Genomic DNA, 13,623 nt, shown 5'->3' with positions numbered 1-13,623 from the left:
CTGTCAGGGCAGTGGCTGAGGGCAGGCCAGAGGCTGTCATGGCCCTGCAGGGTCTGCACTTGAACAAGCACAGTGCCAGTGCCCTGTCGGTTGTGTCCAGGCACCTGCTGAGCGAGTGCGGAGACAGGCTGCACCCAGAGCTCAGAGGCCACATGGAGCTCAGCAAGGAGCCCTCGCTGGTGAGAAGGGGCAGTGCCTGATATCTACTTGGAACATGAGGTGGTAGAACAGGAAGGCCATCTTGCAATGGTGCCTGCTGTATCTGAAGTGAAATAGGCACCTTTGTGGCTAGCGAGCTGCGTGGGCAAGAAGGATGGCAGGCTGGCGGCCTTGAGCAGCTGAAGATGCGGCAGCGTGTGGCCAGGGGGCCAAGAAGGCCAAGGGCTTGGTGGCTGTGCCAGCAGCAGTGGGGCAGCAGGAGCAGGGCAGTGAGCGTGGCCCTGTGCTGGGCAGCGCTGCGGCCACAGCTGGGGTGCTGTGTGCACTTGTGGGCCCTGGGGAGCAGAAAGTGATGGAGGGGCTGCAGCGTGTGCACAGAAGGACAGGGGAGCTGGGCAAGGGGGTGCAGCACAAGGCCAGGGAGAAGGTGCCGAGGGAGCTTTAGCCTGGACAGTGGGGGGGCTCATGAGGCACCTTCAGGCAGACTTCCATAGATTACTGCCTTAGATCCATAGATCCAAAGCTCAGCACAAGGGCTGTTTCCCTTCCAGACATCCCCTCACTGCATCCAAGTGCTTTAGACACTGGTGTGAGTAACACTTTCTTATTTTGTTTATTTGTTGGTTTGATAGAAAGAAAACCCTTGTGCAATTTCTCCTTCTCCAGGGAGCAAGGGAGCTTTGTCTCAATCTTTCCTGCCCTTTTACAGCACTGGCAGAAATTCTGCTAGAATTTTAGTTTTCAAAGAGGCAGTTCTGGATAATGCAGTATTTATGCACAGGAACACATAGTTTGGGGCAGGGATGTTTGTGCAGAACAAGCTGTTCTGGTGCCCGACCAGCCAGTAGGGCTTGCTTATCATTTTCAAGTTAACGGCTCCCGTGTTTTTCGGCAGCCCAGGGAATCAGTGTGTTTTGTGTTTGGGACTTGATCAGGAAATCAATGCGCTTGCATTCCAGCTGGCCCTCAGAGATTAGAGAAGGTGGGAGGGGCTGGGCTGCATTTCTGATTCCAGCCACTTTAGCACCATCAGTGTGGTCAAGTGCAAGAGAAGAACTTGCCCGAGCACAGATGCACAAAGAGTGCTGTTCCCTGTGCAGCGCTCTGGGTCTGATTGCATTCCAGAAGGACCCACATGCTCCAGAGACCCCAAGAGTGTGGGTTACTGAAGCAACAGGAGAGCAAGTTCAGGATGGCTTCTGATTGGGGCACTGCTACCAAGTGATGATGTGTGTAGCGACAGAAAGAACATTATTGATCCCGGGTGACCCCCACGTGGCGAAAAATGTGCTTTGACTCTGTGGTTTAGAAGTTTAAACAAATTCTTTATTAAGCTATGTTATATTACACTAGTACTATGTTAAAACTATACTATGGAAATACTATACTAAAAAGATACTAAAGCAAAACTAGTGACTGTCTCCACACAGTCTTTTATCTAATTAGCTAATCAATCCAAACAACTGTCACTAAAATGCAATAACAAATCACTTACAGTAAACAATCGCTATAACACATTCTTCATGGACTAAACAACAAGAACAGCAAGTAGAGATAATAATTGTTTTCTCTTCTTCTCTAAGTTTCTCACTACACTTCCTTAAAAAAAAGCCTAGGAGAGAGAATTATATCTCTCTCCATTCAAAGAATGTAAATCCCACAGTACAGTAAAGAGAGATTATAAAAGTGAGATCTGTCTATCTATCTATCTATTTGAATCTTCCTGGCTCTGCTCCAAAGCAGTGGAAGATGCAATGCTCACCTAAATGCATCCCTTCAGGAGAGACAAACAGGACATGGTAGAAGCAGAGGGAGGCCCTCCCCAGACCCTTGAAAATGCCACACCTTCCCTGTCAGCTGCCTGAGAGGCTCTTGCAGCTTCAGTCCCAGTTGGCCCCTAATTGTAGAGCCAGGGTCACTTTGGAATCTGTGCCTCCCCTCAAACAGAGAATGACCCAGCAGAGCAGCAGCACAGTGCTTTGGGAACGTGTGAGCCCAGCAGTCTTGGAGTCTTGGCCCACAAAGGTCATATGGGAAGCTGAAACCCATCTTCTCTCGCTTTCTGTGCAGGTGCTTCTTGAGAGAGAGCAGGAGCACACTGCTTCATCAGAGATGCCATGCCAGACTCAGGGACAGCTGTTCCCAGCCCGACAGCAGGAAGAGCAGCTTGGGCAGCAGGTGGAAGAGCCACAGGAGAAAGGCCAGGTAAGCCTGACTGGCCAGGGCACAGAGGGAAGGGCAGGAAGAAGGGCATAAACCACAGCTCTTGGGGCTGAGGAGGCCAGAAATCCCACAGGCACTGGAAGCACAGAGCCTTGGAATCTGCAGAGATCAGCCCTGGGACAGGAGGGTTACAGTGGAAGCAGATGTGGGTAGGGAAGCAGAAAGAAGTGGCTGAATCCATGTGATTTTGAGGCAAAAAGAGGGAAAAGGTGAGCCTGATGACAGCTTCCAGTCACTTGCTCTGCTTTTGTGTGCACAGAACATCAAGGTAGAACCACAAGCAGAGCTGCCCGAATCTCAGAGTGACATGGCAGTGAAGAGGTGGAATGAAGACATCCAAGAAGAGAAGAATCTCCCTATGCAGAGGGACAGTCAACAAAAACAGGTGAATGAAAGAATGGCAGCCGCTCCACTCATGAAAGAGAGTCCTTTCCATTGTTGTTTACAGAACATGGACAAACAGGTGCCGGCACAACTACAGGAAACTGAGGCTAGGATCAAGGCAAGGAAGAAGAGGCCAGACGAAAAAATTGAAATCATCAAAGAGAAAATTAATCGCCTCCTTCAGGAGTAAAAGGATTTAGAAAAGCGAGAGAAATAGCAACAGGCACTGCAGTCACCCAAGGGGTGGTTTCTGCCCTCCTTGCCTTTGCAGTGCAGAGCAGCAGGGGGGTGGGGTGTTGCCTCTGAGTGCCATCCTGATGAGGCCTCTGTCAGAGCTGCTCTCAAGGACACTTCCTGCTCTGCTGAATCGCAGCTGATGCTCTAGACAGTGGCATTACTCCCTTGGCCATTTAGCCAGCAGTCATCCCAATGAACTCCTGCTGGCTTCTTCCAGGTGACCTTGTTTCTTGAGGTGTTTTTGCAGGTGAACACGGTCACTCACATAGATTTGGAATACAGGCTACAAGCTGTCTGTAACCCTTGTGAATCTGCTCCTGTCCTTTACTTCTTCCCAGTCGATGACTCCTGGCTGACGGGGACAAGCTGTAGTCTCTGACTGCTTTGTTCTGTTTGACTTGAGGTGGAAGGTTCGCAATCCTACCTGGCAGCCTGCAGCGAGTTCCAGCAAGTGATGGGCAACCAAGAGCCCCGAGGCTGGCATGAGGCCCAGGAACTGTACCATCCAGAGATGCTGCAGGATAAGCACGTCCCGAGGAAGGTGCAGTAAAAGAGAATTTCATGGCAGGAGGTAGAACATTAGAATGAGGAGCTGCAAATGTATCTGCAGACCTAGGAGGGGGAAAGGAGTCTTTGAGAGGAAGTGGAGCGGTCGTTGCTGCAGTCATCCTTTAGAACAAGAAAGTGGCTATGAACTTGAGTAAAATCAGTCTTTGGTTTTGACCATTTGGTTTCACAAGTGGACATCCAAAGCAATCCAGTTGAAGAGCTCTGCATGTGGCAGACAGCAGCTTCCTAAGGGCTTGCATTTCAAATGGCAATCTCTCTTGCATTTCAGGGCAATCTCTGCCACACCTTCCTGACATCAACTCATTTCTTCTCTCAGATCTACACCAACTCTGACACTGAAGCTGCTGCAGCAATGCTGCCCCAAGGAGCCTTTGCTCCCCAGCCAAAGACGTGGAGCCTGAGCACTTGGTTCACCTCCCATGCTGACCCAGCTGCTGCTCTGCAACAGGAGATGGCGGGTGACTCCCTGGAGCAACACAGTACGTCTGCTGTCTTTCTTATCTGAGGGACAGTGTATTGTGTGCACATGTCAGCACAGCTGTACCAAAGGGCTCTCCTCACTTCAGGGTCACAGAAGTGCTGGCATTGCTCCAAGGCAGCAAGAGAGAGCTCTGGGTGTTCCTGCTGCCTCAGAGGGCAGCTTAGGCTGGCTGGAGTTTGCCTGGGCTTCCCTCTCTGCCAAAGGCAGAAGCAGGAATTGTTCCTGCATCAGCAGAAGGCTGTGACTGCTTGAGTTCTAGCCACTGGTAGAAGGCCTGCTGAGATCAGTCTCTAGAAGAACAAATCAAGCCCTTTGTGATTCTGCAGCACAACCCAATGAATCTGCTTCTTGCCTGTAACAGCTGCCAGTGCTGTGCTCTCAGATAAGACCTGGTAGAGTTGAGAAGAGAGCCCAGGGGATTCTGTGTCTACCATCACCTGTTGGGACAAAAAGGGCACTGATCCACACCTCGATGGGGCTGATCTCAAAGCCCATCCTGTTGTGTCCTGAATGGGGGCAAAAGCTTGTACCGGGCTCAGGCTCACTCTGGCTTCTTCCCATCAGTGCCTGTCAGTGCTCATGCTTGGCCTTTGCCAGCCTGGTTGTGGTCGCTGCCCTGCCCCTGAGGGCTGCAGGGACTGCAGAGGCTGGAGCCTTCCTTAGCTGGGAGGGTCCCGCTGCTGCCCGGCTGCTGCAGCGCGGAGCTGCCTGAGGCAGCAGCCCCTTCTCTGGGCCGGCTTCTGCCTCGCATGGCCTGGACTCACAAGAGGGTCAGCATCTCCTCTGGGCAGCTCTCTGTGTCACAGGGGTGCCTGAGGAGCACTGCTGTCCTCTGTGCCCGTGCCCGCCGTGCCGAGTTGGGTAGATGGGGAGGTGTGCGGTGCCGAGAGGGCGAGTGCAATGGGAGCGACTGATCCGCGCTGTCAGGGTGAAGAGAAGCGGCGTGGTTCTTCACGCGGGGCACGGGCAAGGGCGTCTTTGAGCTCAGCCTGCTCATAAAGGGTGAGGGTCCTGATGCTGAAAGCCCCGTCGCGATTGGTTCTGGCATGAGCTGCTCTGGTTTACAACTGGGAAGGCATTCTATTGGCAAACTGCTGCAAGGTGGAAAAGATGGGAACACTTGGCAATATTCCTCCTGTTCTGAACTTGACATCTGTTCAGAGGAATTGATTCGGGATGTGCAGGTGCATTTAATCTTAGCAAGTGGGAAACCTTTTCTAAATCTCGCAGTGTTTATTCCCAAGAAAACAAAGGCACTCTTAGTTCCAGCTCTCCTCAATGTTTCTAGAGGACAAACTTACTTGCTTTGGTATGTATTCTCTTCTGGTCTCAGTGTAGTCTGAATCCATCTCCCTGTGCTTCCCTGTGTGTCTGCTGCCAAGAGGTCTCTCACTTCAAAGGATGCAAGAAATCAGTCTCTGTGCCAGCCAGACTTGTGCTGTGGACGTGCTGTTCTTTTCTTGTTGTTCCAGTTCCTGTTCCTGTTGTTGTTAGCCACCTCAGAGCTGGCTAACAAAGGGAGGGCTCAGAGCCCCAGACAGTGGGGCTGCCATTTGTATCTCCGAGAAGGTGGGATCTCTGCTTTAAAGTGAACATCTTGCATTTTGTTTCCCTCAGGCAGAATGGTGAAGACGGAAAATCCTATCATCAAATACATTGAACTGGAAAGTATTGGCAGTGGGTGAGTCCAAGCAATGCTAATTTTACAAAACTATGCATCAGGTGTTTTGCTGGTGGAATAGGTATCAAGCGTGAAGTCAGACAAGCTGCAAATGTGTTCAGGCACTGGGCTTAGATTGTCAATGCTGATCAGAATTTCTAATTGTGCTCAGAAGGCATTGTCCAGAACATCTCCATGCTTCCAGAGTCCTGCAGCTTTTAGGCATTTACAGCAGAGATCTCCTGTGTGGGCTGGCTTTCAGTGCAAGATCTAAATGGCTTCTCCTTTCTCTGCTTCTCTTTTGTTTCTAGGAGTTTTGGAGATGTTTTTAAAGCACTCGACACTGCCACAGGAGGAGAGGTAAATGTCAACAGCCCCTGCAGACTCTGCTGCTCTTGAGGGGCTTTCCCCACAGCTCTCCTCTGGTGTGAGCTGTGGCTGGAGCTTGGCTAGAGCCGTGCTGAAAAGGAACAAGAAGCATAGACTGGTGCCAGCCTGCAAAATACATTTGGCACTTTGTCCTCCTCAGCTGCCGGAAGGAAGGCACGCAGGGCAGCGCTTCCTTTCAGACAAGGACGCGCTCACTCGCTCTCCATTGCTAAAACAAAGGTGGTGCCTTAGAGCACCTCCCTGCTCTTTGGGGCTACAGCTTCAGAGTCCTGAATTCTTGATTCTGGCTGCCAGCAAATCCATCAGAAAGTTACTGGTAGTTCCTTAGCCACCTGCAGTGCTGCACTTGGCAATTGCACATAGGGAGAGATCTGCAAGTGCCCTAAAAGCCCTAAGCCCTGCCCATTGCCCAAGATGGATCCACAGAGTCTTAAGGCATGGATTACTTCTTCTGAATCCTAGAAAGAGCAGCGGAGAGTGTGGTCAGAGGTTTGTGGGTGATAGCTGAGACAAAACTGTTACCAAGTGGACAAGGCAAAATGTCAGCGGCCCCACATGTTCTGTAACTGGCTCCCAAGGGAGCAGAGAAATGGGCTGTTGGAATGTCAGTTCCTAATTACTGCAGTGCCTAATCACAAGGCAGTTTGGCACAGCTCAGCTGTATCATTGCAAAATCACTCGCTTCATGTGCGTTGTTGTCTCCTGCCACCAACTGCTCAAGTTACTGATTTTCAATGTCATTTTAGGTGGCCATAAAGAAAATAAATCTTCAAGGACCGAGAAGGATGGAACGAAGCATTAATGAAATCCAAATCATGAAGAGGTACAGGAGTCCCAATGTTGTGAATTTTTTAGACAGGTGAGTGGTTCTGGTCTTATCCCATGTGTGCATTTACATACAGCAAACATAAGAGGTTAAAAACCCACTTTGGTCAGTGGCAGATAGTAAAGCTGTTAATTTTTATTTATTCATATCTCTCTACTCATCTCCAATGGATGAGAAGAGAGTGCATCCCTTCTGCATGAGTCTTCCCTGGCACACCTAGTTTGAAAATTATTCCAAAATTATTCAAAATCTGGATCAGCTGTATCTTCCTTAGTCATCAGCCTCAAAGTTTACTGCCTCCACATAGTTTTGGGATTGATTTTTTCAAGTTTCTGAAGTGCTGATGAACCGTCCTAAAATGGATTTCCCTTGGATTGTTGCCACTCTTTGCCATTGCTGGGCATGCCAGGAAGACTAGGTGCTTATTTCCAGAAACACCATGCCTGACAGGTTTTTTATCTGGGCTGTTTCTAAACTGCATTTTTCACTCACTAGCCATCTAAGACATCTCCTTTTTCACAGCTGTGCTTATCTCCTTGAGACTGCACAGATTGCAAACAATGCACAGCCAAGAGGGAATATCTATTGCTATGATTCTGTCCTTGTCACAAAGGCATTTGGAAGTAAGAAACCTGGAGGCAAAAATCAACGTAGCCATGCATGCTCATCTCCACGGCCTTCTTTCCTTCTTTCAGCTACCTTGTGGGTGAGGAACTCTGGCTGGTGCTGGAGTACATGGACGGAGGCACCCTGAACGATATCCTCAGCACGACCGCTCTGTATGAAGATGAGGCAGCAGCCATCAGTCGGGAGGTCAGCAATCCCATCTGTGTTTCCAAGGGCTTGGGCAGGATTGTCTGGGAAACAGGGGCTCAGACCTGCAGTGATTTCCTGTGCCAAGCTTTGGTTCTGTGTTGCTGGTGTGCTATGGGCAAGAAAAAGCATCTCAAGTGAAAGGCCTGCCAGTGCTCCTGCACTCCCTGTACTCAGTGCCAGTACTCTTCTCTCCTGCTGTTGTATTCTCGCTCGGGCTCATGTATTTGTATTTGCTGTTCTCCACCTTGCCTCTCTAAATGTTTACCTGGAGTCTGTCTTCACTGCATTCCTTGCCTGTGAAAGCAAAGGTGCTGGTGGCAGGATTGGAAATGATCAGCAAAGAAAAAAGAGAGAGACTCGTTTCTCTCAGGCCTCAGCATACAAGGACAGGAGTGCAGCCAAAAGGCTCTTTGCTTCTGAGCACATGCACTGCAGCAGCAGTCATCCTGGCTGGTTTGCAGGGCACAGTTTATAACAGCAGGTGCTGTTGCTCTTTCAGAAGCTGACATGCCTTTCCTCAGAAAGGTCCTGCTCTTCAAGTGCTGGAGCAGCAAGCTCTTCCTCTCAGTGGCACTGTGTTCTGCCATTACTGCCCATTCCCCTGCAGAGGGAATCTTTTAGATTCTTTGTTGCCTTTCTTATGGGATGAAATCACATCACTCATTTTGGCCCTCCTCTTTCTGTTTTCTCTCTCAGTGCCTGCAAGGACTGCATTTTCTTCACTCAAACCATGTGATCCATCGAGATGTGAAGAGTGACAACATCCTTCTCAGAACCGATGGTTCTGTCAAGCTGGGTCAGTGTATTCTTGGTCAGGAGCAGCATTCCAGGGATGTGGGTGTGGGGCTGCTTGGAGTGACAGCCAGCTCCCCTAAATGGGGCTGGTGGCAGCGCAGGGACACCCGCTGTGAGCTGAGGGCACAGTTGCAAGGTGCACAGAGGTAGGACAAGGAACAAGCAGTCAAGAGTGGCCTTGCTCTGTGTGTGTCCCTTCCAGAGGGAGGGAGTTACAAGTCTAAAGCTTCCAAAGAACAAAAGACACTACTGGCGACAGTGTAAAAAATGGGGGGAGTTTAAAAGTCGCCAATGCCAGGAATTCAACAGCACATTTTCCAACTTCTACTGGGCAATTCTTTGGCTTGCTTTCCTAATTGCACAGAATTCAAATAGAAACAGAGTTTTGCTTTCTCCTCAGGTGATTTTGGCCTCTCTACTCAGCTCAGCCCTGAGCAGAGCAGACGGTGCTCGGTAGTCGGGACTCCTTGGTGGCTGGCGCCAGAAGTGCTGACAAGTCAACCATATGGTCCCAAAGTGGACATATGGTCTTTTGGAATCGTGGGGATTGAAATGATCGAACAAGAACCTCCCTACTGGAAGCAAAGTCCCATCACGGTAAGGAGCAAATACTCACTGATCCCACTGTCTTTCTCACCTGTCCCTTGTCCTGCGTGCCATCGGGCAAAAGCCCATTGCCATCTGCCTGAACTACTTCCACCAAGGTCCCCTCCTAAAAATGTGCCTGCAACACATCAGCATCTGCTGTAGTTTTGGTTTCAGCAGTGGGGGAACTCAAGCCTTACCACATGCAAACAAACTCCAAACAAACTCTCTTCTCAGGCAACACTTTCCTTTGGCTTTTAAGTGGTTCCAGTCCTTTGGCTGTGGAGATGGCCTTAATAGCAGAAAAGAAGCATCTGACAACTGCTGTTATCTTTCCAGAAATGAAGGAAGGCAACACAAACCCAACAAAGTTTCTAAAACTGTGGTCTTTAGAGATGAACCTAACTCCCTGTACAGTTTCTTCTCACTGGGAAACATGCCTGAAACCTGGGCATGAGAGTGTAAAGGCCACTGAGTCTCTTCTGCTTCCTGTACAGTGCTGCTGAAACACTCAGTCACTGTGTTTCTCTCCTAGCCAAAGGCACATTCTCTGTGTCACCAAGCCAGAGCCTGGTGATGCAGAGAGCCTGCCAAAACCTCCCATTTCTTTCCAGGCCCTTTCTGGCATGGGCCTATCATTAATGCATTGACTTGAGTAGCCAAATGAGCAGAGGTTGGCCATAGGGATGGCACCTCTCCTTCTTCTGACCATGACAATTTTTCTTTTGCTGCAAAATGGGAAGCTGCAATTTTCAGACTGCTGAGAGACAGAGCTGCAGGTGGCTCCTTTGTGCCCAAGCAGCAATTTTCATCCCAATACATTTGTGCAGGCATCTAAATGTGTCTCTGTTGAAGATGAGATTGCAAATGTTTATTTCCTTACCTGGGGATTAATTGATGGATTCCCTTTCTTTCCTTCCAATTACCATTGTTTTCAAAAAAAGCACAAAAGGTATGATGAGTTTTGTTCTTGGGCATGTGGGCTTAAAGGACCAACAAGCACTGCAGACATGCCTTTCATGTACTAACCCTTGAAATTAGTTTGTATAGCACAGTCCCTCTTCCAAAAAGCCTCTCAAGCTGGTGTGAATCCTTATGGAAGCAAATGTGCGTTTACTGATGTAGTTCCCATTAACTAGCACAGTCAATGAAATCAGCTGCCAAGGCAAGATCTGTGGGATGGTGGAAAAGCTGTGGCTGCATCGGGTTTGGGTTTTCTGGTTGGTAAAGGAAAATGATCTCTGGGTCTCTGCCAGGGCAGAAACTGCCACTGAAGAACAGAGGTTAAACAAAGGGAGGTGGGAGAGCACTTAGAGATGTGAAAGCAGCAAGTGGAGCCTGGTGTCTCCTTTTTCTCCAGGCTACACAACTGATAGCCACAGTAGGGACCCCACGGCTGCAGCAGCCCAACCGATTCTCGCCTTGCCTGCGTGACTTCCTGAGCTGCTGCCTGCAGACAGACGAGGAGCAGCGCTGGTCTGCCAGGGAGCTCCTGCAGGTAAAATGGGAAGGGGCTGCAGGTGAAACAGGTTCTGAGGCATGGGCTCCTCCTCCACTCAAGTCCAAGGCATCAGATGAGCCCCCTTCCTCCTCACCTCCATTCTTGGTGCTCTTCAAATGAAAATGATGAGGAATCCTAGACTGGGCTGGGCTGCCAGGGCCCTGTAAAGGTCCTCTGGTGAAAGTATCCTGCAATGAGCAGGGACATCTTCAAAGAGATCAGGTTTCTCAGAGCCCTTTCCCACTGGAGCCGGAATGGTTGCAGGGATGGGGCACCTGTAAGCTGCCCACATCCTATTGTAACTGGCCCTGTTAAAAAATATGTCCCTCACTTTCTTCAAAGCCACTCTGAAGTCTTGGAAAGTGGCAATAAAGTCTCCCTGGGGCCTGTTCTTCACAAAACTGAGTAACTCCACCTCTCTCTGCATTTCCTGAGTCAGAGAGCTCCTCTGGCTGTTTTGGTCGCCCTCTTTTGTCATTTGGTGGTGTGCTCAGTTTTATCTAATGGCAAAAGAATTGAAGTAGAGCAATGCAGGCTGCAGAGACGTGAAATGGTGGTGCAGGAACCCAAGGAAGCCAGTCCCAGCCTAGGGGTCAGAGATTTGGCTGTTGGCAGGAGGGGTCCTGGGGTGCTCACTGTGAGCCTCCCGGGGGCCCTGGTTTGTGCCCCCCAGCCCACCCTTAGAGGTTTCTGCCACGCAAACAGGGACAGCTGGGAGGGACTTGTACCAGCCCCATCTGCTGCCTGGCACGCTCAAGCAGACAGGAACTGTGCCAGGGTTAGTGCCAGGTTGTGTGGCAGAGAGGGAACTGCAGGGCCCAGTGCCACTGGGCTGGCCCTGCTGGGAAGGAAGGTGCCATCCAGCACACGAGGGGCAGGGCATGGAAAGGTAGACACTGCTCTGTCTCCCTGTGGGAATCAGCACAGTGCCTGTCTTTCAAAGAGAGGGACCAGTGTGAGGCTTTAGAGATACCTGAAAAGAAGAAACTCCAAGGACAGAAAGCACCATTTCTAGAGCACTGGCAGGGCAAAAATCCTAGCAAGATGAAGACACCTGGATAAATGGATGAGTGGGATTCTGGGCCACATTTGCCTGTGATGGCTAAGTCCGGCGCATAAAGATGGAGGTCTAGATGGTCCCATTGGTCCTCTTCCTGCATCCTTCTATAAGACAGAGGAATCCTATGAAGCACTGAGCTTGTAAAGTCATGGTCCATTATTTTTTGTTGATTTGTTTTTTTTTCCCTTTGGGCAGCATCCATTTGTAACATTTGCTGAGCCTGCGTCCAGCCTGGTGCCGCTGATTGTTTCAGTGAAGAAGAGGAGGGAGACAAGAATGTGACAATCACATCAGGACCATTTATTCGTCAACCACTTTAGAGTAGGATTGTAGGTTAGGATTAGGATTAGGATTAGGATTAGGATTAGGATTAGGATTAGGATTAGGGTTAAGGTTAAGGTTAGGGTTAGAGTAGGATTGTCTGATAGGAGTGCAGAGTAGGATTGGAAATGAATACAGTTTCTGAAACCACAAGTCACCTTGAAGATTCCCTTCCTTCTCACTCTGCGAATACGCTCAAGAATTTCTTCTGAATTGTCTGTTGTTTCTTAAAGGTGGAAAGTGACACAATGTCTTTGACATGGTGTGAAAGTGGGGAAGAAGGATGTTCTTCATTCATCCTCTCCAGACCACACTGCCTTTGGAATCTGGCCCACTGGTCTGTTTTTGGCCAGCTTTGGTATTTCTATTTGAGGCAGAAAGGGCAATGGCATTTGAAGTCAAAACCAAAAGAAGAATGAGGCAGCCCAACACCCTGTGCAGATGCAGGCCTTCAGCTGTGACTGGAGAACATTGGGGCTCCTGCCACTTGGATTTGTATCCCGAAATGCAATAATCTCTTTGGCTGCAGGAGAGCCTTGCTCAACTGAGAAAGCAGAAAGATCAGAGAGGGTGCTCGGGAAGGTCTCCTGTGGTGCAGAGCTGTCAGCGCCTGTGAGGTGAGAGTGGGCCCAGCCTTGGCTGGGGTGGAGCCCCAGCAGAGCCCCGGCAGAGGCCGGAGCAGGCTGAGCCCCAGCAGAGGCAGGCTGGAAGGAGGCCCTTGGAGCTGCAAGAGGCAGCAGCCGGGCCCTGGGTGCCTGTTCCCGGCAGTGGGCGGATCCTCCGCTCTCAGAGCCCAGGTGGCAGCTGGCTGCTGCCGAGGGGAAGCGCAGCCGTGCTGGGCACAGCCCAGCCTGGAGGCATTGGCCATCTGGAGTGTGCCCAGGAGCAGAGAAAGATCAAGGGCAGCCGAGGGTTGCTGGGCTGCCTGAGGATTCCTCCTCTTCTGCCGGCTGCCCTGCAACTCCTGGCAAAGGTCAGCAGCGTGTGCAGCACTCTGGGCACTGGGGCAGGGAGCCGGGCTGCTTGGCAGGCTGGAGCACAGGGCAGCCTCCTTCAGGCCCAGCTCTTGTGCCAGGGGAAGCGAGGCCAGCGTGAGGCAGGGACAGCTTGGCAGGGCACATCTGCAGGAGCCAGCGCCTCACGCAGCTCTGGGAGGAAGCGCCCGCAATCCTGCAGTTCTGCACTGAGCCCAAGCAAAGGGGTGAGATGCAGAGTGTTTGGCAGGAATATTCAGGCCCACCAGGCCAGCCTGCTTTGTGCTCTCTGGCCCACAGCAAGCGCTGTTCAATGCAGCTCACACCTCTATTGCAGGGCTGTTCTTCTTCTCAGTAATCATCGCTCAGCTGTCTCTCACTGACATATTGCTGGCTGAAGACCTGTCTCTTCCATATCCCCTATAAAAAGACCTTACCTTAGATTCTCAAATTTAGCATGCATGCATGCCTGTGTTAAAAACAACCCCCACAAATCTTTAGGAAAATCAAGACATTAAAGCAGATTTCATTTATCAAACCCACAGCAACTGCGTTGAAATGTGGGTGCATGAGCCTTTCTTCAAAATTTTCTTAAGAATATCTCTAGAGTAATTTTTGAGAGATAAGTATGCTGCCCCTAA

General features: G+C 50.3%; 1 protein-coding gene across 1 annotated transcript; it reads left to right on the top strand.

The window, feature by feature from the left end:
- Positions 1 to 6,856: 6,856 nt before the first annotated feature.
- LOC131571282 (serine/threonine-protein kinase PAK 1-like) lies at positions 6,857 to 13,408 on the top strand (the record flags this gene model as incomplete). Its single annotated transcript, XM_058823936.1, has 5 exons — positions 6,857 to 6,963; positions 7,626 to 7,743; positions 8,443 to 8,542; positions 8,942 to 9,138; positions 13,283 to 13,408. Coding segments are annotated over 5 exons (648 nt in total), but the record flags the coding sequence as incomplete, so codon positions are not given.
- Positions 13,409 to 13,623: the final 215 nt, after the last annotated feature.

The sequence above is a fragment of the Ammospiza caudacuta genome, chromosome Z, assembly GCF_027887145.1.
Source record: "Ammospiza caudacuta isolate bAmmCau1 chromosome Z, bAmmCau1.pri, whole genome shotgun sequence".
NCBI lineage: Eukaryota > Metazoa > Chordata > Aves > Passeriformes > Passerellidae > Ammospiza > Ammospiza caudacuta.
This window is presented reverse-complemented; position numbering and strand designations above follow the sequence as displayed.